The following is a 25,134-nucleotide window of genomic DNA, read 5'->3' on the forward strand; positions in this document are numbered from 1 at the left end:
GCTCTATGTGCTTTTTCTGATAGTTTTAATTTTTGTCTGGCTGAAAATTATTCTTTCATGAAGTACATATCTCTTTGAAAACTTTGCACATAATATAATCTGGCCTAAAACCAAGGCCTAAACTTTAAGACAAAGAAGCTTTCGCTTTGAAAACAATATGATTTCATTTAATCTCATTTTTATTTTAACTCTGTGAAAATATTACTTTCTAGGCGGAATGGGTAGCCTTGAATTATGTACCATTTGCTGAAAGGTCTTTAGAAGTAGTTGTGGATTTATACCAAAAAACAGCCTGTCACAAAGCAGTGGTGAATGAGAAAGTACTCCAGAATATTATTAAGGTATTTTTTTTAATTTCCATACTTTCATTTAATAATGTCAGTATTATTGAAATTTCTCTTTAGGTAATAATATATTATCATATATTGAGATAAATGAAAAATATAATTTGGTATTATTTATAGTTACTCTTCTCCAACATTCATGGATATTATTTAGGAAGCCGTTTTTTTTTTTTTAATTAATTTATTTATTTTTGGCTGTGTTGGGTCTTCCTTTCTGTGTGAGGGCTTTCTCTAGTTGTGGCGAGCAGGGGCCACTCTTCATCGCAGTGCACGGGCCTCTCACTATCGTGGCCTCTCTTGTTGTGGAGCACAGGCTCCAGACACGCAGGCTCAGTAGTTGTGGCTCACAGGCCCAGTTGCTCCGCGGCATGTGGGATCCTCCCAGACCAGGGCTCGAACCCGTGTCTCCTGCATTGGCAGGCGGATTCTCAACCACTGCACCACCAGGGAAGCCCAGGAAGCCGTTTTTTTAAAACGAGAAGGTTTTTTTAATGAAAAATATTTTAAAGTAAGAGTGCATTAGATTTTTTATTATTCTTAAATTTTGCCACATAAGACAATAAGCATCCTGTTTCTTAGGACAGGATGCTCTATGATTTTGGGGCAGATGAGCCTGAGAGTGTTTCTCATCTGTAAAAGAAGGGTAATACCAGTACAAATTTCATGTCTTAACCATTAAGAGATTCAATTGAGATATGGCATTTAATGATACTTGCCAAGTAGTCAGTGTTGAATAAAAAGTTAGGTTCCCCCTTCCCTCAATAGACAAGGAAATAACTGCCTAGGGGATCTTGGCAAGGATTAACAGAAGTAACATTTGAAGAAGGAGTACCAGCAAAAAGGGAGAAGGAGATGTAGATCAATTAAGCAATATAAAAGATCATGGTATATTTTTAAAGCAGTGTTGAGAAATCCCACTTAGGGAGGTGGCAGGGCCTGGAATAAGTCTGAAAAAGTGGCTATGGGTATTACAAGCCATCATAAGGCATCAGATTTTATTCTTTAACCATTGAAGGTTTGAACATGGAGGAGCGACATGAATCAGTTTGTATTTTTTAAGGAATTAAATAATCAGTTTTCTGTACTCCAGAACACTTCATTGATGCCACTTACTACATTGCATTGTGGTTAATTGGACAAGGCTCTTCCTTCCTCAGAAATTGTGAACCTCGTGACAGCAAGAACTGAATTTTCCAGTTCCGTATACATTTACTGAGTATATACTATGTGCCAATCTCTGTATTAGTTGCTTAAATATTTTAAAAAATAAATGTATAAATCAAATATATTTGCTGTGCTTAATATTCCCTTGACATTGGTAAAATATTAATCTAGTAGTAAACCATACTTTTCATTTATCTAATCTTGAGTTATAACATGTTAATTCAGAGTGGCCGGTGTATAATTTAGTATTCTTTTGTTTGCGTATGACACAAATTCAGGCTCTGACTAGCTTTAACAATAAAGGGACAGGCTTAGTTGGAAAATTCAGAGATGGAGGGCTTTAGGATTGGTTGATCCAGTGGTTCAGTACTATCACCAAAAACCAAAATTTTTTTCCCTGTTCTGCTTTCCAGGGGGTTGACTGCATCCTAACTATGTTTCTTCTCATAGTTGTAGGCTAATAAAGGGATTATATGTCAGTAGCAGGTGTGTGTTTATCAGATTCTTCTTCTTAAGTTACTAAAATCAAGTGAATCGGCTTTAGTCCCATGCCCAGTCTTGAATCAGTGATTATGGCCAGAGAAATGGAGTAGATTGATTGGCTTAATAAACTAATCATCTCTTTACCCTAATTTCCAACTGGATGTGGGGAGGGGAAAGAGATAAATAGATTCTGGGTAGGCTAATTATCTGTTAGTGGAGGCCCATTTCATGCTAATATGTAATGGTTCACATGTTCACTGTGTGAGTATTCAGTAATCATTTGTGTGGAGGATGATGAAATCAGGTTTTATGTTCACTCCATAACATTAAAATATGAAAACGTATCTCATCTACTCTTTATCTTTCTCAGACTAGAATTTTTATATAAAAGCTGAATTTTCAGTCTAATGCACATTATCAAACGGTATGCTGAAACTATTTATTGATGGTGCTCTGGGGTAACTCACTGTGATAGTTTCGTCAGTCTAGTCTTCTAGTTGTTGGATAGTACTATGACCAGAGAAATTCATTCTGAACCACTGAATTAGTTCTTTAATGATGAACAGCAACCTGTCTCAGAAGTTGACCAATTAAAAAGTAAGTCTCAATATTTTAGTCACTAGACATAGTTCAGATGCTGTGCTGTGTTCTCAAGGGTTAATGATAAAATAAACCAAGTTCTTGAATTATCAACTTTTCTCAAATATTTGGAAAAGGAAAAAAATACATTAAAATGTTAGTGTAGAGTATAAAATTCAAAGAATTCTAAAGTATAAGACTTCAAAGTAATGATACTCTAGGCCATGTTTACCTAACCATTAGTGAAAAAATATAAGCAGTATTGATCTCTCTTGGATGGGAGAAACCCCATCAGTCAAATTATTTTCTGCCAGGAGAACTATGGCAGAATGCTCTAATTTTATAACGTCAAGTTGGAGAAGCTGCAAAATTGTAAGTTTCTTACTCTTAACTTTTCAGAAAACATCTCTATTTTTTATGATGCGAAACCGAGGTTCAAAAAGGTTATTATTCAATCCTTATTCAGGGTCATTGTTTATAAAATGGACATAGGACTTAAAAGTATATCTTTCTAGGGAATTCCCTGGTAGTCCAGTGGTTAGGACTCTGCGCTTTCAGTGCTGAGGGTGCGGGTTCTATCCCTGTTCGGGGAGCTAAGATCCCATATGCCTCGGGAAGTGGCCAAAAAAAAAAAGTGTATCTTTCTAGGCAGTATGATTTGAGGACCATGTCTGAGAATTGGTCTTTCTAGAAAATAACATCCTATTTAAAATGAAAATACCTATGTTATTATTTTTTGCTCTCAGCTATAGTTTTTTTTAAGTAATTAAAGCTGTGTGTGTTTGTTTTAATTAGTACTTATCTTAAACTGTCTTTATTTTCACAGACTCTTAGGGTTCCTCTCAGTTTGAAGTATTCCTGCCCTTCCGAAAGCACATGGAAACTAGCAGTATCTTCTCTCCTCAAAGTTCTTTCTATTGGGCTACCTGTTGCCCGGCAGCATGCTTCTTCTGGAAAATTTGACAGTATGTGGCCAGAACTAGCCAACACTTTTGAAGACTTTCTCTTTACTAAAAGGTCAGCTTATTCATTTTTACAGTTAAGACAGTCTTTCAAGAAGTACACATTATACCTGTAATTGCTCTAAAAACAGTATTTCTCATTATTCATTAACAAAGTAATTGACTCTTAAGATTGCTAGATTGTATACAAAGAAGAAGTGGATTAGGCATTTATCCACTGGGTACATTATCTGTGAGCAGTGGAGATTTTTGCTGTTTACAGTGTTTTGGTTGTAAGACAGGGGTCTATATATGAGGTCACATGAATGCATCATAATTAAGGAGCCATGGTTTTAACTCGATGAAGTTAAGAAGGTCCATTTTAAAAATCTGATGCCCATTTAGCATTACAAGAGAAAAACAACTTCCGAAAATGAGTTTTTTTAAGAATAAATAAGATCATTGGTAATAACGAACAGCTCTTTAAGATGTTTAAGTTTTGCAAAGAAGAATGTAATTTTCACTGTATACATTCCAACTGAGGGTGTGTCTTAAGGATGCTATTTTGACCCCTCACTGAATGAGAATAGGGTAATTAGAATACGGAATTTTTTGAATGAGGAGTCTGCTGCAGTCTCTCTAGAGCTGTACTATCTAATACAGCAGTCACTAGCTACAATTAACTTAAATTTTTAATTAACTAAGTCACATTAATAACTCAGTTCTTCATTCTCACTAGCCACGTTTCAACATTGCCATGTGTGGCTAGTGGTTGCTCTAGTGGGTACTGCAGATCATTGAACATTCCCATCATCACAGGAAATTCCGTTTGGCAGCACTAATCTCAAATGTGCCATTTTACTAAAGATGGACTTAACCAGTAATAGCTGTGATAGGTAGGTAGTCTTCAGTACTCCTACAATCTAATTTTCCTTTGTGCTATAGTGGTGAAATTCTATGACAACAAAAGTTTTTCTATTTTTTTTTATCCATTAATCTTTTTTTTTTTTTTTTTTTTTTTTTTGCGCGGTATGCGGGCCTGTCACTGTTGTGGCCTCTCCCGTTGCGGAGCACAGGCTCCGGACACACAGGCTCAGCGGCCATGGCTCACGGGCCCAGCTGCTCTGCAGCATGTGGGATCTTCCCGGACCGGGGCACGAACCTGTGTCCCCTGCATCGGCAGGCAGACTCTGAACCACTGCGCCACCGGGGAAGCCCCATTAATCATTCTTTAAAACTATAGAAGGATGAATGTGTCATGCACTGCTATTTAATCATTAAAAATTGTTAGTTTGAAACCATTTAAATTATAAATTTCATATACTTGAAGAAAAACCTACATTGGCATATTGATAATGATCAGATGAGTCTACACAGAATGATTTAACTGAAGAGTTTCTATCTTTCTAATGTGGTTTAGTTATTAAGTAAAGAAAAGTTGTAGAGTGCAGAAGGTTAACTTACATTTTTCTCTGTAGAGGTTTATCTGATATTTCAGAATTGGAAGTAATGACATGTGATCGTAATTTTTGTTTCCATAACTGGTCAGACTTTGTTTTGCTTTCTTATATATTTCTCAACTCTAGAAATCTTATTAATACCAATGCAAGCATATTCTTTGTATTGAATATATGCAGGAAAATGATAGTGACTCACAAAGCATATCTAAGCAAATTCTGTTTTCATTTTTAAAATAACCCTGGGTATTTGAGTTCCTTTGTGGACCCTGTTGCCTATGTCACTACGTTAATTTGTATGAAGCAAACAGATTTAGAAATTTAAACTTTTCTTTTTCTTTCTCAATTATCTGTCTGTATATGCATGTTGCCCTATTAATAAGTTGAATGAGCTTAGATCAGTTTTTTTGAAATGAGTAAAACTTCTTTAAGAATTTCTTTTCCTATGACTGAGTCTTTCCACCGTCTTTCTTATTCTCAAGTTTCTTATTGAACATTCTTCATTTTCCAAGCTTTGTTCTTATTTTATTAAATTCAGTTTCTTAAGTACTTTCTTTGTGTACAGGAAAGTAGGTAGAGAAACAAAGGCCTAATAATAGGTAATTAACATTTTATGTAATTTTTGTATTTATGCAGTTGTAGTATAATTTCATTACAGTATTTTGCCTGTTGGAGGCCCTACTTACATTAAAGGTTTGAGTATATTGAGTATGTTGAAAAATCACACAGTTTAAGAAACAGTTAACATAGAGGATAAGAGCATTGACTCAGGAGCCAGATTACCTGGATTCAAATCCCAACTGTACAACTTTGTAACTGTGATATTTTGTACAAGTTATTTATGTTTCAGTGACTCATTTTCCTCATCTGCTAAATAGGAATAGTAATGCTACCTAACTCATAGGGTTATTGTGAGGATTAAATCATTTAAATGAATGCTTAGAATAGTTCCTGGAATGTAAGTGCTTCTATTAAAATGCTTGCTCCTACTATTATCCTCATAATCATTATTTCTTTCACTTAAGAGAAACTGACATTATCCATATCCTTTACCGTGAAACAGCTATATTTTAAACTAAAAACTTAACGACCAAAACTTTAAATAACTGGGACTAGGAAATTTACCCCTAAATTTGGGGTTTTTTTAAATGGCTAGAAAAAAAATAAAGGTACTAAATTCTGGTACTAAGTAACACAGAATCAGTGTTCTAAGTTGTGGTTATTCTAGTTACACATTTAAGCCTTCTACTACATGAAGTAATAGAAAGATACCCTGTATTGAGAGTCAGGAGACCTGTGGCCTACTCTTGACTCTGCCGCCTACTTTCTGTTCACCTTGAACTGGTCATTTCCTCTCAGTTGGCATCATTGTCCTTAATTGTAAGACTAAATTAACTGATTTGACTACTTGTAAAAGTCCACAATTATTTTATGTATTTTGACTTAATGTTTTAATCAGTGTTTTTAATTGAATAGTTTACATTGATAAAGCCAATTTAGTTTTTATTTCATAGTCCAAAAATACCTTAAGGCTCAAAGTGAAAGCTTTTATTAGTTAGTTGATGATAAAAATGCAGTGCTCACTAAGAGAACTTAAAAACCATGCACACTTTCACAGTTTCATGAGAAGATTTTGCCTTTGTTTTTGTTTTCCAAATAATTGATTACTTTGGAAAATCACAAACTGTTAGATTTTAAATTTTATTTTATGGCACATATACACAATGTTCTATAATTGAAATCTATCAGTAGTAGTATTTGAACAGTAGGAAGAGTGTTTGGAATAGCATGACTTAGGTTTTTAGATAATATGAATATTTGAGTATCTTTTATATTGGAACATTTATAAGTTTTTTAACCTAATTACTGATACTCAAAGACTGTGTGAATAACCATACCTTTCTCTGTGATGTTTCCCAACTGTTTATGGTCTGCAAGCTGCTTTCATACAGTAACAGCAACAGTACAGTAACAAAGAAAACAAATAAAACCAAAATCAACTAGAAGAAACAAGAGGCTTTGGACATCACTGAGGACTATCATAAGTGAATGAATTGTTTAAATGAGTGAAAGAAAAACAATTAAAAATGAGCAACATAAGGACTGTAACCTGGTGGACACTTAAAGTCTGTTAGGAATTCATTCAGCCACCCTTTGAGTACCAAAACATGGTACTTGTCCTCTAGAAGACACGTGGGCTAGTGGGAATTGATACAATTAATAGTCTGTTGACCTTCAGTTAAAAATCACTAAGTACTACCCAAAAGAATTGAAATGAAACGTGTTCACACAAAAACTTGTACACTAATGTTTGTAGCAGCATTATAACAGCCAAAAAATGAAAACAATCCACATGTTCAACTGATGAATGGATAAATTAAATGTGATATGTACATCCATACAGTGGAATATTCAGCCATAAAAAGGAATGAAGTACTGATGCATGTTACAACATAGATGAATCTTGAAATTATTATGCTAAGTGAAAGAACCCAGACACAAAAGGCCATATATTATATGGTCTCATTTATGTGATATGTCCAGAATAGGCAAATCAGTAGAGACAGAAAATAGATTAATGGTTATCAGAGTTGGGAGGAGGGTAGAATGGGGAGTGACTACTAATGGATACAGAGTTTCTTTGGAGGTGATGAAAATGTTCTAGAAGTAAAAGAGGTGACCATTGCACAACTTTGTGAACATACTAAAAAGCTGAATTGTGCAATTTAAAAGGGTGAATTTTATGGTGTATGAATTATATCTCAAAAAATAATTTTAATGTACCATTCAGAGAGAACTGATGAAAAATACACATAATACTTTATCAGTTTGAAGCCTCTTTTCTTTCAAATAAAGATTCATGAAAAAAACTTTTTTTAATTACTAACTACTGTACTCCTCAAGCTTAGAGACTATACGGATCTTATATGGCCCATTTGTACCTGCAGTATTGACTATCTCCCTTTATAATTGATAGGTAAATTCTGTTAATCATCTGTGTTTTTAAAAGCTCGACCAATGTTTTTTGATATGCTCACAGTATCTAGAAAGGATACTAACTATAAATTAAAATAAATAAACATTAGTGTGAGTTCTGAGATCAGAAGATTCAACCTGTGCACAATTGAATAAATTCTTGATTTTATTGATCACTAGGATTAGGAGGAGTTAACCTTTCAGCTTTGTATGCTACTCTCTTCCCTCATTATAAGATATTTTAAAACTACAGTTCAGGGGCTTCCCTGGTGGCTCAGTGGTTAAGAATCTGCCTGCCAATGCAGAGGACACGGGTTTGAGCCCTGGTCCAGGAAGATTCCACAGGCCGCGGAGCAACTAAGCCTGTGCGCCACAGCTACTGAGCCTGCGTTCTAGAGCCCGTGAGCCACAACTACTGAAGCTCGTGCACCTAGAGCCTGTGCTCCACAACAAGAGAAGCCACTGAAATGAGAAGCCCTCGCACTGCAATGAAGAGGAGCCCCACCCCCGCCACAACTAGAGAAAGCCCGCGTGCAGCAACAAAGACCCAGTGCAGCCAAAAATGAACAAATAAATAAGTGAAATCTATTTAAAAAATTGGAAGTCTCAAAAAAGAAATAAGGTTCAGTGTTTCTGATATGTGATCCCAATAATATTAATACTGTATGTTCCTGATAAGCTTTTTTTTTATTAGTACAATAGTTAGCCAGTTGGTATTTGTCTTTGTGTGTGTGTGTATTTTAATACCTTTGGTTAGATAAACCAAATAATACCAAATAGAGCAAAAATAGCTCTAGATACAAAACTCTATACTGTACCTCTAAATCTAAATATGATAATACTGTTTTTACATTTATAACTTTTATAAAAGAAAAGAACTTAGGCTCAAATATCATATAAATCTAGGTCCAAATTGTGGCCTTGTCATTTATTTACGATGTGTTCTTGGTCATATTACTAAGCCATTCGAACCTTCAGTTTCCTCTTCTGTCAATTACATGATAATACATGTGGTTACTGTGGAACATAGGAGATAATGTAAATAAAACTCATAATACAGTGGCTGGCTTTCTAATTTTTGCTGTCATTATTATTGTTATAATCATTACCATCCTATTCTCAGCTGTTTTTAAGTGCTTAATATTTCATTGTTTCATAAGTTTAATAGAACTATACTGCTCATTCTTATTCAGAGCCACAGGGTCTAGAATTAGCTTTGGTTCCCTCGGAACTGTTGATTTATTCTGATCTTGTTGGAACACTGTTCTGTTTTAGAAAGTCTGAATCAGTCCACTTCTTTCCAGATGTTCTCTTTTACTGTAAAGATATTTAGTATATTGTATTTATTACAAATTAATGCGCAGTGGGCTGTTGCTGAATGAATAATTCAGCATCTTGACCAAGGCTCTTTTAACTTTCTCTGAAATTACTGGCAATATAAGTGAATTCAGTTTTTGTCACAGTGGTAATTTTTGCTGTAACTCCAGATGATAGTATCTTTACTTTTCTTCGTTTTTCATTCATAGTATTAAAAGAAGTTTTGTTCTACAGGTTTTATTTAGTTCAAGATTGTACTAATTATTTTTGTAGCTAGAATTTCATGTTTGTAATTAGCTTAGTCATTTATACTAATTAATTAAAAATACTGTTCTTTTAAATAACTGATAATGTTCTAACTTGGGTGAGAAAATATATTTTTTTGATACTTGAATTCTGTTTATTTTCTGTTTGTATTTTAAGGAGATATTTTACCTTTAAAAATCAAGTCTTTTATTTATTTTTCTTTTAGCATACCTCCAGATAACCTCTCTATTCAAGAATTTCAAAGAAATGAAAGTATTGATGTTGAGGTGAGGAAGCTATTTAAAAGATTTTCCTGTGACCATTTATGAAAACCAAATAGTAGAAATGTTGAAACTGTAAAATTGCTAAAAAAAGTAAAGTGATAGGTTGAGCTTGAACCTAAAAGCATTAAAACACAAAGGTTAAAGTTTAATTTTTAAAGCACTGACATTTAAAAAATTAATTTCTTATATTTGTTAGCTTTGTGCTGTGTGCGTGTTGTCCAGATACTTAGCTGTGTCCATTTAATAATTTTAAAAAACAGTTGGTTTAGTAAAATAAATCCATCAGTCAGTGAGCATGTATTTGAGAGCATACTTTATAGTTTGACAAATCAGATATTTGTATTTAAATTAATCAATAAGTTGCTCAGATTTTTTATTTTTAACCAGATGTAGAAGTAAATAATGAATGTTTTTTTAAAGAATATATTTTGCTGATTATAACTGGAATTTAAAGAAGTAGTTTTTGGTTATGGATTTTTTTTGTTCGGGGGGGTTATTTTTTCCCTTTAAGTGGGATAAGGGAACTTTTAAATAAAGCAAATCAAATAAATTACATAGAAAGCATAGGCATCCTATCGATATATAGATGCAAAATATTGCCTTTTGTCCCATTGCTATGTTAACTCTTGAAAACTCTCCTCAAACTTTTCTTCTTTCTCTTCAAAAGGCAAAATCACACATTGTATGTTAGAAATAAACTATTTAACAAAAATGAATATAACTTCTTAATGGCGCATTTTTATGGTTCTAAAAGGAGATTTAAATCATGTTCTTAACCCTGTTTTAGATACTTTATTCTAACATGGATACATTTCATATGCTGATTTTTTTCTCCAGAGCTCTCTTTGCATTTATCATGTTGCAGATCAAAATTTATTGAAGTTTTTGTATAGTAAACAGTTTATAGTATTGACTATTTCGTAATAAAGTTATTTACTAAGACAGATGAGGGAAACAGACTTATTATCCTGCATATTAACATTAAAATGGTTGTATACTTCTATTAAGAAAGATTCTTTAACTGATTTTCTTTTAAAATAAAATTTAAATTTTACTCTAGAAATTATCATTTGAGTTAGTCTCTTTCAAGAAAAAAAAATACCTTTGAATTTGCATCTTTTGTTTTAGGTAGTTCAGCTTATCAGCACTGAGATACTACCTTATGCCAATTTTATTCCTAAGGAATTTGTTGGTCAGATAATGACTATGCTTAATAAGGGATCAATACATTCTCAGTCATCTTCATTTACAGGTATGTTATTTCAATATTTATTTTTTTTAATGTTAATAAGTATTGAAGCACTTTTGAAGAAGCTGACTTCTACTAGAAATGTTTACTCCTACAATTGTGGTAAATGTAAATAGGAGAATGGTTAAGAATGTGATATAGAATATTAAGCTTTATGAGGGGAAAACGTGGTAAATATTCTGTGATGAATTAAATTGCAAAGCACTTATGGAATCCACCTAAATCATTGCAGGCTGACATAAATCACCAGTTTTGTGAAGTCATGGATTATTGGGAGGTAATGAATGTGTATTCTGCCACTTAGTAGTTGGTTAAGTGTGGTTTTTGTTTTTTTTTTTTTTTTTTTTTTTTTTTTGCGGTATGCGGGCCTCTCACTGCTGTGGCCTCTCCTGTTGCGGAGCACAGGCTCCAGACGCGCTGGCCCAGCAGCCATGGCTCTCGTGACCAGCCGCTCCGCGGCATGTGGGATCTTCCCAGACCGGGACACGAATCCGTGTCCCCTGCATCTGCAGGAGGACTCTCAACCACTGCGCCACCAGGGAAGCCCCCTAAGTGTCAGTTTGGTCATCTGTAAAATAAAGATATTAATACCAACCTCTCAGGACTATAATTGCAGAGCTAGTTCATTAAAAAAAAAAAATCCTTAACATTTGTTAGAACTAAGATTTAGTGAATGACCACAATGTGCAGGGTTATGCTAGAATATTAATCTCATCACTCACAACATTTCTGTGAGGATAGGTTCTACTGTATTACAGAGGGGAAATGGGTTTAGAAAGGTTGAAAATAATTGCCCACAGTCTTAAGCCTGGAGACCAAAGTTCATCCTTAAAAAGAACCACATGCTTCTTTTGATGTACCATATTGGGAGATGAGATGTAAGTTGGTTTTTGCTATTATTTCTTTTTTTTAAACCTATGCTCAAGTGTTAAATGTAATCGTGGCACCATAATGTGATTTTTTTGGTGAGATAATTAAAAAGTTCTAAATTTGTGCCATTCATATCCTTTGTCCCCAGAATTTACTGGAGCTGTGACTAAATTCTACTAAACTGTGGTAAACACTTTAAAGAGCATTTCTATGTACAGTTTGACCACTAGATACTGCTTACTTCACAAACTGGTTCTTTTTCCTAGCCCAGACAGTTTTTAAAATTAATCTGGTAAAATACAGGTTTGAAAACATTAGCACCTCAGAGAAAAAATTTTGAAGTCCATTTATCTTAATTTAGTCAGCTTTTTATTAAGAATATTTAAAAATTATAGATAAATTTTTTATAAAATACATTTTAAGAACCATGTTTATAATTATATGTAAATATTCTAAGCTAAATAAGGATTACCAAGTTACCATGTATACTTTTCTAGCAGTTTTCTGATGATACCTCTTGCCATTTATAATATTAAATGTACCAAGATAAAGAAGGTACATGTATGTTCTTCCAGTGACTTGACCATTGGACACAAATTTCTCAGCTTTAACTTGGACTTTTCTTTAAAAATATACATACAGAGTCTTTCCTGCTAATAAACAAGACCAAGCTATAAACACAGAGGTTCCAGTGATTATTTTTGGTCCCCTGCTCTTAAGTATGATTTGACAGCCACAGCTCACAGGCGTTTGAGGAAATCTTCCAACACAAAAGAGAAAGACCAAAACAAATGAAGAGAGGGTGAAAGAAACTGGTAGGAAAGAGATAAAATGCAGAGCCATAGAAAACATTTATTTAAAAAAATATATAATTAGGATGCTTAAGGAGATAAAAGATTTTACATTCATGAAACAAGAAGAATGATATTAAAATGGAACAATCAGAACACGAAAGAGCTCAAAGAAGCTAAAAATATGATAGCTGAAATATGTTCAATGGAGGGTTGGAAGAAAACATTAAGAAAATATAACCCAGAAGTAGAGCAAAGACAAACAAGTGGACAGTATGAGAAGAAAGAAATAAAATGGATCCGAGGGATCTAACATCTGACAATAGGTCTTCCAGAAAGAGAGAATAGAGAAAAGCTAGGAGAGGAAATTATCAAAGAAACAAACTGAAGATACAATTCTGCAGATTAAAAGTGGTCTCTCAGTACCCAGAATAGTGAAAGAAAAAAGACTCACAATAAGACATGTCATCATGAAATACCAGAATAATAGAAATAAAGAGAAGATGCTAAAAGATTTCAAAAAGAAAAGAAAAAAGTTCAAACACAAAAGAGTTGTATCAAAAGGACATTACAATTCTCAGCAACACTGGATGCTCAGAGACATTGAGGCTATGGTTTCATAGTCATAAATGGAAAAGATTTTTAACATGGCGTTTTATACCTAGGCCCACTGTTGGCCAAGTGAGGAGTGTAGAATGGTAATTCTCAAATGTCAGTGTGCATTATCCTCACCTGGAGTGAAGTCATTGCTGGACTGTAACCCCAGAGTTTCTGATTCAGTAGGTCTGGGGTGAGGCATGAGAATTTGCATTTCTAACAAGTTCTCTGGTGGTGCTGATGCTGCTAGGAACCACACTTTGAGTACCACAGTAAAATGACACTTTCAGAAATGTAAGGTCTCAAAATTTTTACTTCCCATTCACTTCCTCAGGTACTACAGAGTATGCCTTGTGAAAACAAAGGAGTAAATCAAAAAAAGGGAAAGCATGAGGTCTAGAAAGTAAGATATAACACAAGAGAGGAAAAAAACAACTCGCAGGGTGAGGCCAAAGACTAGTTCCAGGATATAACTGGACAGTATGTCCAGAGAGCAACTAGTCCAGACTGGAGCAGAGGTCAGGGTCCAGGGAAGATATTGCCAAGAGAAAAAAAGAAACAGACAGACAAACGGATTATTCCAAGTTTGACCATGTAGAAGATTGTTGAGAGGTACTCTAGTGCTGTAGAAGTGTATAAAAAGACCAAGACAAGACAAATGTTGAAGTGATGAGAGTGGATAGTCTTGCCTTGTTTTTTAACCTTGCAAGGAGGAAAACTGTTTCTGTGTGTGTGTGTGTGTGTGTGTGTGTGTGTGTGTGTGTGTGTATGGTATAAGTTTTTCATAGATGCTCTTTATCAGTTAAGGAATTTCCTTCTATTCCTAGTTTGCTAAGAATCGTGTCATTAAGGTGTATTTATTTAACCTTGTATTAACCATCAAACATTGTTAATTCTACAGAAGCAGAGATTGATATTCGTTTGAGAGAAGAATTTTCTAAAATGTGTTTTGAAACACTGCTCCAGTTTTCCTTCAGCAATAAAGTCACAACACCTCAAGAAGGCTACATCTCACGGATGGCACTCTCAGTGCTTCTAAAGAGGTCTCAAGATGTACTACATCGTTATATAGAGGATGAAAGATTAAGTGGTAAATGCCCTCTTCCAAGGTATATGTATATATGTATTTTTTTAATTAAAGAAGGAAATACACTGTCATAGTTATTAATACTTTTAAAAAGCTCTGGAAATCAAGTGTTTTCATAAGTGATCTGAACTTAACCTGAGGCTGTTTATAATTTTATTTATCCCATACAGTGTAAATATTCATAAGTTTTGCTGCAGATATATTACTGTGTTTTATTATGGGGTGCTTTTTCATACTGCTTATGGAGGTTAAGTAACATATGGTATATATACCAAATTACTTATTTTAATTCGAAAAAAATTGAATTCTAAAATATATCTTCTCAAGGATTTCTGGGTAAGGACTTGTGGATCTGTATGAACACATGATCGTGAATCTCTCTAGAGAGAAAATAATAGATAAATCATACTTTATGAACTTCCTAATTTGTTTTACAGTTATTTCTAGGTTTCTCTGTAAGTCATCTAGCCATATCTTAGATCTTCTTTTCATCTAATTTGCTTAATTAAGCCCTTGTACCTAAACTGATTTGCTTCTCATGTAGTCATGCCATGCCAGTTGAAGGGGATCTAGGTCTTTCTGCTAAGCCAAGGCTAATCAAAGTTGGGGTATATATCAGAATTCATCAAAAAATACAATCATAAATTGCAGTTATGTTGCCAATCCATTTTTTTTTTTGCGGTACGCGGGCCTCTCACTGTTGTGGCCTCTCCCGTTGCGGAGCACAGGCTCCAGATGCGTAGGCTCAGCGGCCATGGCTCTCGGGCCCAGCCGCTGCGCGGCATGTGGGATCTTTCCGGACCGGGGCACGAACCCGTGTCCCCTGCATCGGCAGGTGGACTCTCAACCACCGTGCCACCAGGGAAGCCCCTCCAATCTATTTTTTAATGTGTAAGTTAGAGGTTAAGGCAAAGCAAATGAAGCAAACAGAAAATAATATTGGAAGACAAAGTTATCAAAGAAGCAAACAGAAAATAATATTGGAAGACAAAGTTATCAAAGTCAGGAAAGAGTTAGGAAAATCATTCCAGGTCCCATCTCATAAGGCAGTAAATCAGTAACCCTAAGTCTTTGTTTACATTCTTATTTACTTACAATAAATCTCCAGAGTTGGGATTGACCTGTCAAAAGAAACAGACATTTTAAAAGGTTTTGATATATATTAAAAATTGCCTGTTAGAGACTTCTATCAGTTTATTTTCTCCCAGGAGTATATGACTGTCTTTTCCCTCAATTTTTAGCAGTTTAAAATTATTTGCCACTTTATCACTTATTTTTTCTTTTTAAAAATTTGATGAATGAAGAAATATCCGCTTTTTTTAAAATTTTTCTTTTCTTTTTTTAATTACCAATGCTTATTTGCCATTTGTATTTCTACTTCTAGCATCCACTGTATTTTGAATTTCTAGAACATAAATTATACCTCCTAGTGGATTTTATACAAAAACATTCCAAAGACATGTTAATAATTTGGTTATTGTCATGATTGAAAATTGATTTATTAAAATTGACCTCTGAAGCATACTTGGAAAAGCAGTAATGGAGTTGCCTTGATTGGAATATTTTTATTGGAGTATAAGATATTATTCGATTTCAGAAAGCAGCTTTCCTTCATTTTTTGTGTTTTAAGTGTTTATTGCTTTAAATTGAGTCTTATTTATAGTTGTTATATTGTATCATCCTGTGTTTGATGCAGTATTATTGCATTATTTTCTAAAAAGCTACACTGCAACACAATAAAATATTTGTATACTTACAAAGGGAGGCTTGAAATAGTACCCTGTCATAGTATTAGGAAAATCTTATCTGTTGAGTGATAACACAGATTCATACCAGGAGTAGGGTGTGGGGGAGGACTATAGAGCAGAAGAGATATATTTCTGCAAGGATAAAGAAAGAAATCAAACTACTCTTGTTGGTCCTTTACTCCAAGTTTATTCTTCATTGCTAATGTCTCCAAACAGTGTCACCTTGGGGTTGATTTTGAGCATATTTCTTATTTGTTGTTTTAGAAAGTTAAATAAGTACTATTGTGATTTTAAAGATACTTTTCACAGCATGATAAAATATGTGAAGGGGGTAATAGTGATCTTTATTTCCCTTTAAGCTTTGGCAAATCTCTTTTAGTACTAATAAGTTAAAAAAAAAATAAAGAAAAACTGCTGTAGGAGTTTTAAAAGCACATCTTGTACAGTGTTTTAATTTGAAGTAGTTCTATGAAATACCTTACTAATAAATTTAGATTTGCATGAGTAGATTGCCTCCCCCATTTTAATGTTGATAACTTAGAATAACTATAAATCTTAATTGCACACTGAAGTACATGTTAATGAAATGATTTTCTTTTATAAGAATTTAAAACTAATATTAACTTTGCATTGTTTTGTGTTTAATGTTTTCCAGAGTATGTCTATTTGTATAACTTAGTACAAAACACACATGGCATATCTTGAAATCTTGATGGAAATAATTTCCCATCTTTTTTTTAGGCAACAAGTAACAGAAATCATATTTGTCTTAAAAGCAGTCAGTACTCTCATTGATTCACTTAAGAAAACTCAGCCTGAGAATGGTAAGTGCTTGGAAACTCAGTTATTCTAAATTTATAACATTTATGTTCTATTTGTGTTGTATTTTTATACTACTATTAAGTTAACTGAGTTTTAGGAGCATAACAGCTATAAGACATTTTTCTCCAGACCTTATGACAACAAAGCAGCAAGTCCATTAGGATATCAATTAAGTAAAATTACTTTGTAATGTTTTCTTTATTTTAAGCAAATTTTGCTGACTTTTTTCCCCCCAGCTTTGAGATGTGGTTGACATACAACCGTGTATAAGTTGAAGGTATACAACTTGTTGATTTGATACCTTTTTATATTGCAATATGTTTACCATGGAAGTGTTAGCTAACACCTCCATCATGTCACACAATTACCATTCCTTGTCTGTGCTGAGAACATTTTAAGATCTACTCTCTTAGCAACCTGCAAGTATATAACACAGTATTATTAACTGTAATCACCATGCTGTATACTAAATCCCTGGAATTTATTCATCTTATACCTGGAAGTTTGTACCCTTTGACCAACATCTACCCATTTCCCTGACCCTCCCAGAATTGGCAACCACCATTCTACCCTCTGTTTCTAGGAGTTCAGCTTTTTTAGATTCCACATATAAGCAATATCATAATATAGTATTTGTCTTTCTCTATGTGACATTTCACTTAACATAATGCCCTCAGGTCTATCCCATTGTCTCAAAAGGCAGGATTTTCCTCTTTCTCACGGGTGAATAATATTTTGTTGTGTGTGTGTGTATATGTGTGTTTACAAATACATATAAATATACATATACACATGTAGCACATCATTATCCATTCATCCATTAATGGACACTTAGGTTGTTTCTATGTCTTGGCTATTGTGAGTAATGCTACAATGAACATTGGGAGTGCGGTTATCTCTTTGAGATCCTGTTTCCTTTTTCTTTGGACATATGCCTAGAAGTGGAGTTGCTGGATCATATGGTAGTTCTATTTTTAATTTTTTGAGGAAACGCTATACAGTTTTTCATGGTGGTTGTACTAAATTACATTCCCATGCACAGGGCACAAGGCTTCCCTTTTCTCCACATCCTTGCTAACACTTAATATTTCTTCTTTTTTTGATGGCACCATTCAAACAGGTTTGAAGTGATACCTCCTTGTGGTTTATTATTATTTTATTTATCGAGTACGATTGGTTTATAACATTATATGTTTCACGTGTACAACATTATATTTTTACTTGTGTATATACTACACTACTGTGCTCACCACCAAAAGTTTAGTTTTTATCCATCACCATACAGGTGTCCCCCTTTATCCATTTCACCCTCCCCCATCTCCCTTCCCTTCTGGTAACCACTACTCTGTTCTCTGTATCTATGTGTTTGTTTTTATTTGGTTTGGTTTGTTTATTATTTTTTTTTAAAAATATTCCACATATGGGTGAAATCATACAGTATTTGTCTTTCTCCATCTGACTTATTTTGCTTAGCATAATACCCTCAAGTTCCATCATGCTGTTGCAAATGGCAAGATTTCCTTCTTTTTTATGGCTGAGTAGTAGTATCCCATTGTATATATATGTATATATGTGTGTGTGTGTGTGTGTGTATAGAGCATTGTCTTTAGCCATTAATCAATTGATATTTCCATTTCTTGGCTATTGTAAATAATGCTATGATGACCATGGGATGCATGTATCTTTTCAGATTAGTATTTTCGTATTCTTCAGATAAATGCCCAGAAGTGTAATTGCTGGATCATATGGTAGTTCTAGTCTTAATTTTTTGAGGAACCTCCATACTGTTTTCCATAGTGGCTACACAAATTTACATTTTCACTGACATTGTATAAGGATTCCCTTCCCCCCCCACATTCTAACATTTGTTATTTTCTTGCCTTTTCAATAGTAGTCATTCTAATGGGCATGAGGTTATATTTCATTGTGGTTTTGATTTGCATCTCCCTAATGATTAGTCATGTTGCGAATCTTTTCATGTGCCTATGGCCATCTGTATGTCTTTTTTTTTTTTAATAAATTTATTTATTTTATTTATTTATTTTTTGACTGCATTGGGTCTTCGTTGCTGCACGCAGGCTTTCTCTAGTTGTGTTGAGCGGGGGCTGCTCTTCGTTGAGGTGCACAGGCTTCCACTGTGATGGCTTCTCTTGTTGCGGAGCACAGGCTCTCAGTACGCGGGCTTCAGTAGTTGCAGCACGCAGGCTCAGTAGTTGTGGCACACGTGCTTAGTTGCTGCAGCCTGTGGGATCTTCCCGGACCAGGGCTCGAACCCGTGTCCCCTGCATTGGCAGGTGGATTCTTAACCACTGTGCCACCAGGGAAGCCCCATCTATATGTCTTTTTTGGAAAAATGTCTATTCAGATCCTCTGCCCATTTTTTAATAGAGTTGTTTGTTTTTTTGTTGTTGAGTTGTATAAGTTCTTTATGTATTTTGGATATTAACCCCTTATCAGATATAATGATTTGCAAATATCTTCTTCCATTTGGTAGGTAATCTTTTCATTTTGTTGACAGTTTCCTTTACTGTGCAGACGCTTTTTAGTTTGATACACTCTCATTTATTTATTTTTGCTTTTCTTACCCTTGCCTGGGGAGATATATCCAGAAAGATATTTCTAAGACCAGTGTGAATGAGTGTACTGCCTATGTTTTTGTCTAGGATTTTTATGGTTTCAGGTCTTACATTCAAGTCTTTAATCCATTTTGAGTTGATTTTTGTGTCTGGTGTAAGATAAGTAATATAGTGGTCTAGTTTTATTCTTTTGCGTCTGGCTGTCCAGTTCTCCCAACGCCTCTTATTGAAGACACTGTCTTTTCTCCACTGTATGTTCTTTGTTCTTTTGATGTAAGTTAATTTTCCATATATGTGTGGGTTTATTTCTAGGCTCTCAACTGAATTCCATTGATCTGTGTGTCTGTTTTGCTGGCAATACCAGGATGTTTTGATTGCTACAGTTTTGTAGTATAATTTGAAAACAGGGAGTGTGATACCTACAGCTTTGTTCTTTTTTTCTCAGGATTGCTTTGCTCTTCAGGGTCTTTTGTGGTTCCATATAAATTTTAGGATTTTTTTGTTCTATTTCTGTGAAAAATATCATTGGGATTTTGATAGGGATTACATTGACTCTGTAGATTGCTTTAGGTAATATGGACATTTTAACAATGTTAATTCTTCCAGTCCATGAGTATGGAATATCTTTCTATTCCTTTGCATCTTCTTCAGTTTCTTTCACCAGTGTCTTATAGTTTTCAGTGTACAGGTTCTTTCACCTCCTTGGTTAAATTTGTTCCTAGGTATTTTATTCTTTTTGCTGCGATTGTAAATGAGACTGTTTTCCTGATTTCTCTTTCTGATAGTTTGTTGCTAGTGTACAGAATGCAACAGATTTTGTATGTTGATTTCATACCCTGAAACTTTAATATATTCATTTATTATTCCTGACAGTTTTTTGGTGGAGTCTTTAGGATTTCTATATATAAAATCATGTCATCCAGAAATAGTGATAGTTTTATGTCTTCCTTTCCAATTTTGATGCCTTTTATTTCTTTCTCTTGCCTAATTGCTTTGGTTAGGACTTCCAATACCATGTTGAATAAGAGTGGTGAGAGTGGGTATTCTTGTCCTTTTCCTGATCTTAGAGAGATGGCTTTCAATTTTTCACCACTGTGTATGATGTTAGCTGTGGGTTTGTCATACAGCTTTTATTATTGTTGAGGTACAGTCCTCTATATCCATTTTATTGAGAGTTTTTATTAGAAAAATAGGCGTTGAATCTTGTCAAATGCTTTTCCTGTATCTGTTGAGATGATCATAAGGCTTTTATCCATTTTGTTAATGTGGTGTATCATGTTGATTAATTTGCAGTTGAAATTAATTTGTATCTCTGGAATAAATCCCGCTTAATGATTGTGTATGATCCTTTCAACTTATTGTTGAGTTCAGTTTGCTAATATTTTGTTGACAGTGTTTGCATTTATGTTCAACAGACATATTGGCTTGCAGTTTTCTTTTTTCTTTTTGTCCTTGGGTAATGGCGGCCTTGTAAAATGAGTTAGGAAGCATTCCCTCCCCTTCTATTTTTGGGAAGAATTTAGGAAGCATTAGTATTAAATTTTCTTTGAATGTTTAGTAGAATTCACCTGTGAAGCCATCTGGCCCTGGATTTTTGTTTTTTTATGAGGTTTTTTATTACCGTTTCAGTACCCTTGCTAGTGATCAGTCTATTCGGATTTCCTGTTTCTTCATGATTCAGTCTTGGAAGATTGTATGATTCTGAGAATTTATCCATTTCATCTACGTTGTCCATTTTGTTGGCATATAGCTGTTCATAGTATTCTCATAATGTTTTCTATTTTTGTGGTATCTGTTATTTCTCTTTTTTTTTTTTTTTTTAATTTTTTTGGCCATGCTGCATGGTATGCGGGATCTTAGTTCCCCAACCAGGGATCAGGCTCATGCCCCTGCAGTGGAAGCACAAAGCCTTAACCACTGGACCACCAGGGAAGTCCATCTCCTCTTTTGTTTTTGATTTTATTCATCTAAGCCTTCTCTTTTTTCCTCAGTGAGTCTAGCTAAAGGTTTCTCAGTTTTATTGCTCTTTTTTAAGAAGCAGCTCTTAGTTTTATTGATCTTTGCTATTGTCTTTTTAGTCTCTATTTCAGTTATTTCTGCTCTGCTGTTTATTATTTCCTTTCTTCCACTGACTTTGGGCTTCATTTGTCCTTTTCTAGTTCCTTTAGGTGTAAGGTTAGATTTTTTGAGATTTTTGTTGTTTCTTGAGGCAGGCCTGTATTGCTATAAACTTCCCCATAAATACCACTTTTGCTGCATCCCATAGATTTTGGAATGTTGTATTTTTGTTTCCATTTGTCTTCAGGTGTTTTTAAAATTTATCCTTTGCTTTCTTCATTGACCCAATAGTTGTTCAGTAGCATGTTTCTTTAGTTTCCACATATTTGTGATTTTTCCAGCTTTCTTTTTGTAGTTGATTTCTAGTGTCATACCATTTGTGATCAGAAAAGATGTCTGATATGGTTTCAGTCTTCTTAAATTTATTGAGACTTGTACCCCAACATATGGTCTGTCCTTAATAATGTTCCATGTGCACTTGAGAAGAATGTGTATTCTGGTGCATTTGGGTGGCATGTTGTCTATAAATCTATCAAGCCCATCTGGTCTAATGTTTCATTGAAGGCCACTATTTATTTGTTGACTTTCGGTCTGAATGATCTATCCATTGCTATAAGTGAGGTGTTAAAGTCACCTACTATTACTGTGTTGCTGTCAGTTTCTCCCTTTAGATGTATTAATAATTGCTTTATATATTTTGGTGCTTTTATGTTAGGTACATACATATTAACTGTTAGGTACATATATATTAACTGTTATGTCTTCTTGATGAATTTTCCCCTTTATCATTATATAGTATTCATCTTTGTCTCTTGTTACCTTTTTTGGCTTGAAGTGTATTTTGTCTGATATCAGTATGGGTACATCCACTTTCTTTTGGCTGTCATGTGCTTGAAGTATCATCTTCCATCCCTTCATTTTGAGCCTGTGTTTGTCTTCAGAGCTGACATGAGTCTCCTGGAGACAGCATGTACTTGGGCCTTATTTTTTAATCCATCCAACCAGTCTATGTCTTTTGATTGGTGAATTCAATCCATTTACATTTAGGGTGATTATTGATGGATGAGTACTGAGTACTGCCACTTTATCTTTTGTTTTCTGGTTGGTCTATATCTCCATTGTTTCTCTTTCCTTGTGTTTCTGCCAGTTTCATTTGTTGGGTTTTTTATGATGTTTTTATCAGTTTTCTCCTTTTTTATGTTTTGAATCTCTGCTCTAGATTTATATTTTGTGTTTACCTTGATGTTTATGACATGTCTCATAGATGAAATATTTCTTTTTCTGCTGATAGCATGTTATTTGCCTATACAGGTTCTGTCCTTTTCCTATTCCCCTTTTGTGTTTTTTGTTGTCTCAAATTATCCTTTTTTATGTTGTGATTTTGTTACTAAATTAAAATAGTTATAGTTATTTTTTACTGCTTTTTCCCCTTTAACCTTCATGCTATAATTAAGTATTTAAAAGATTTTGTCTGTATTATCACCTTATTCAATGTTTTGTGTACTTTTACCTCTTTCAAGTAGAAGAGCTCCTTTCAACATTTCTTCTAAGGCAGGTCTGCAGGTCTTTGTTGATGAACTCCCTCAGCTTGTTTGTCTGGGAAAGGCTTTATTTCTCCTTCATATCTGAAGGATAACTTTGCTGGATAGAGTATGCTTGGCTGATAGTTTTTAATCTTTCAACATTTTGAGTATGTCATTCCATTCTCTCCTGGCCTATAGATTTTCTTATGAGAAATCTGCTGATAGCCTAATGAGTTACCTAATGATAGGTTACCATTCTTTTTTCCCTGGATGCTTTTAAAATTCTTTCTTTGTCATTGATTTTTCACAGTTTTAATATGTCTTGGAGAAGGTCTTTTTGCATTGAGGTAATTAGCTGTTCTCTTAGATGCATGGACTTGTATATCCAGTTCCTTCCCCAGGTTTAGGAAGGTTTCAGCTATTGTTTCTTTAAATAAATTCTCTGTCCCCTTCTCCTGGGATACTTATTATTCTGATGTTGCTTTTCCTAATAGAGTTGGATAGTTCTTATAGAATTCCTTCATTTTAAAAAAATCTTAGCTCTCTTCCCTCTTCTACTTGTATTGATTTCTTGATTTCTATCTTTGAGCTAGCTAATTCTCTCTTCCATATGGTCTGCTCTATTTCCCATATGTTCTTATGCATTCTTTATCTCATTTATTGAGTTCTTTGGCTCCAGAATTTCTGTTTGGTTCCTTTTCAGTTTCAGTTTCTTTGGTAATGTATTCCTCTGCTCATTAATATTATTCCTAAGCTCATCGAACTACCTTTCTGAGTTTTCTTGTAGCTGGTTGAATTTCTTTAGGACAGCTATTTTGAATTCTGTCAGTTAGATTGCAGTATTGTTTAATTTTAAGTTTGGTTTCTGGAGAACTTTTGTTTTCTTTTGTGATACCGTATTACTCTGGTTTTTCATGGTGCTTGAAGAGTTGTTCCTCTCATATATTTGAAGTAACTCACACCTCTTTTCTTTAGTAAGGCTTCTTTTTTACTTGACTCTAACAATTTAACAGGTTAGTAATTAGAGGCCTTTCTTTTGTTTTTCAGTAGGTGGCACTATAGTACAAGTTTTTGGTTTCTCTTACCTGAGTTGCCTATGGTTATATTTGAGAAATGGCACTTTCCATCCTCCACTGCCTCTGCTAGAGGTGTCGTCTGGTGCCCTTGTTGTCATTGCTTATGCTTTCAGGGTTGCTGGTACCTTGCTGCTGCCAGTGTCGCTGTTGTTACTGGTGTCGCTGCCTATGGCACTGAGATAGCAGGTGTGTCCACCATGTCTGGGATCTCCTGGATCCATGCTTCTGGGTCCAGTGCAGTGGGGACAGAGGGTGGTTGGGGTGAGGAGCTGAGGTCTTGGGTGCTTTTGCCATATCCAGGGTTATCAGTTTCATGGACGCTGCTGCTATGGGCCAAAGGGCCAGAGTCATATGTGCCTGCATGACTGGAGGGATAACGTTGCAGGCCCTGTTGTTGCCTAGTTCCCTGTAGCCTTAGCCACTGCTGTGGCTGAGAAGCTGGAGTCATGTGCATCACCTGCCCTGCTGCTACCAGGTTTTCTGAGGCTGCAGGCTTAGCTGCTGTGGCTGGGGATCTAGGACTGCAGGCACCACCTCCACTGTTTCCCTGGTCCTGCCTCCTCTGTGTGTTTCAGCCCATCCACTCTTTTTTTTGGCCACACTGCTTGTGGGATCTTAGTTCCCTGACTAGGGATTGAACCCAGGCCCTTGGCATTGGGAGTGCGGAGTCCTAACCACTGCACCACCAGGGAATTCGTAGTCCATCCACTCTTATGTATAGTTGTACAGATGTGTGGAATTCTCTGGAATCCTGGTGTATTGGGCAGAGATACTTTTATTGAGTTATGGATGTTTTACTCGTTATAGATTGAAGGGAAGAGACAAAGGGAGCTTTTCACACTGCTATGATCCTGACCTCACAGTCTGGCTGGATTTTTTTTAACTAAATTGGTCTGAATATAGATAATTTATATTTTATATATATATATATATATATATTTTTTTT

The 25,134-nt window shown here is 34.7% G+C and overlaps 1 protein-coding gene across 3 annotated transcripts in view; it reads left to right on the top strand.

Moving 5' to 3' along the window:
* MON2 (MON2 homolog, regulator of endosome-to-Golgi trafficking) overlaps positions 1–25,134 on the top strand; it is a 120,899-nt gene that overhangs the window by 88,766 nt on the left and 6,999 nt on the right. For all 3 annotated transcript variants that reach the window (XM_067697202.1, XM_067697204.1, XM_067697205.1), the window contains 6 exons: positions 213–341; positions 3,397–3,587; positions 9,734–9,794; positions 10,920–11,043; positions 14,200–14,407; positions 16,875–16,957. In XM_067697202.1, coding sequence (XP_067553303.1) covers positions 213–341; positions 3,397–3,587; positions 9,734–9,794; positions 10,920–11,043; positions 14,200–14,407; positions 16,875–16,957 — 796 coding nt within the window. The remainder of the gene's footprint in view (positions 1–212; positions 342–3,396; positions 3,588–9,733; positions 9,795–10,919; positions 11,044–14,199; positions 14,408–16,874; positions 16,958–25,134) is intronic.

This window comes from Pseudorca crassidens, chromosome 11, assembly GCF_039906515.1.
Source record: "Pseudorca crassidens isolate mPseCra1 chromosome 11, mPseCra1.hap1, whole genome shotgun sequence".
Classification (NCBI taxonomy): Eukaryota; Metazoa; Chordata; class Mammalia; order Artiodactyla; family Delphinidae; genus Pseudorca; species Pseudorca crassidens.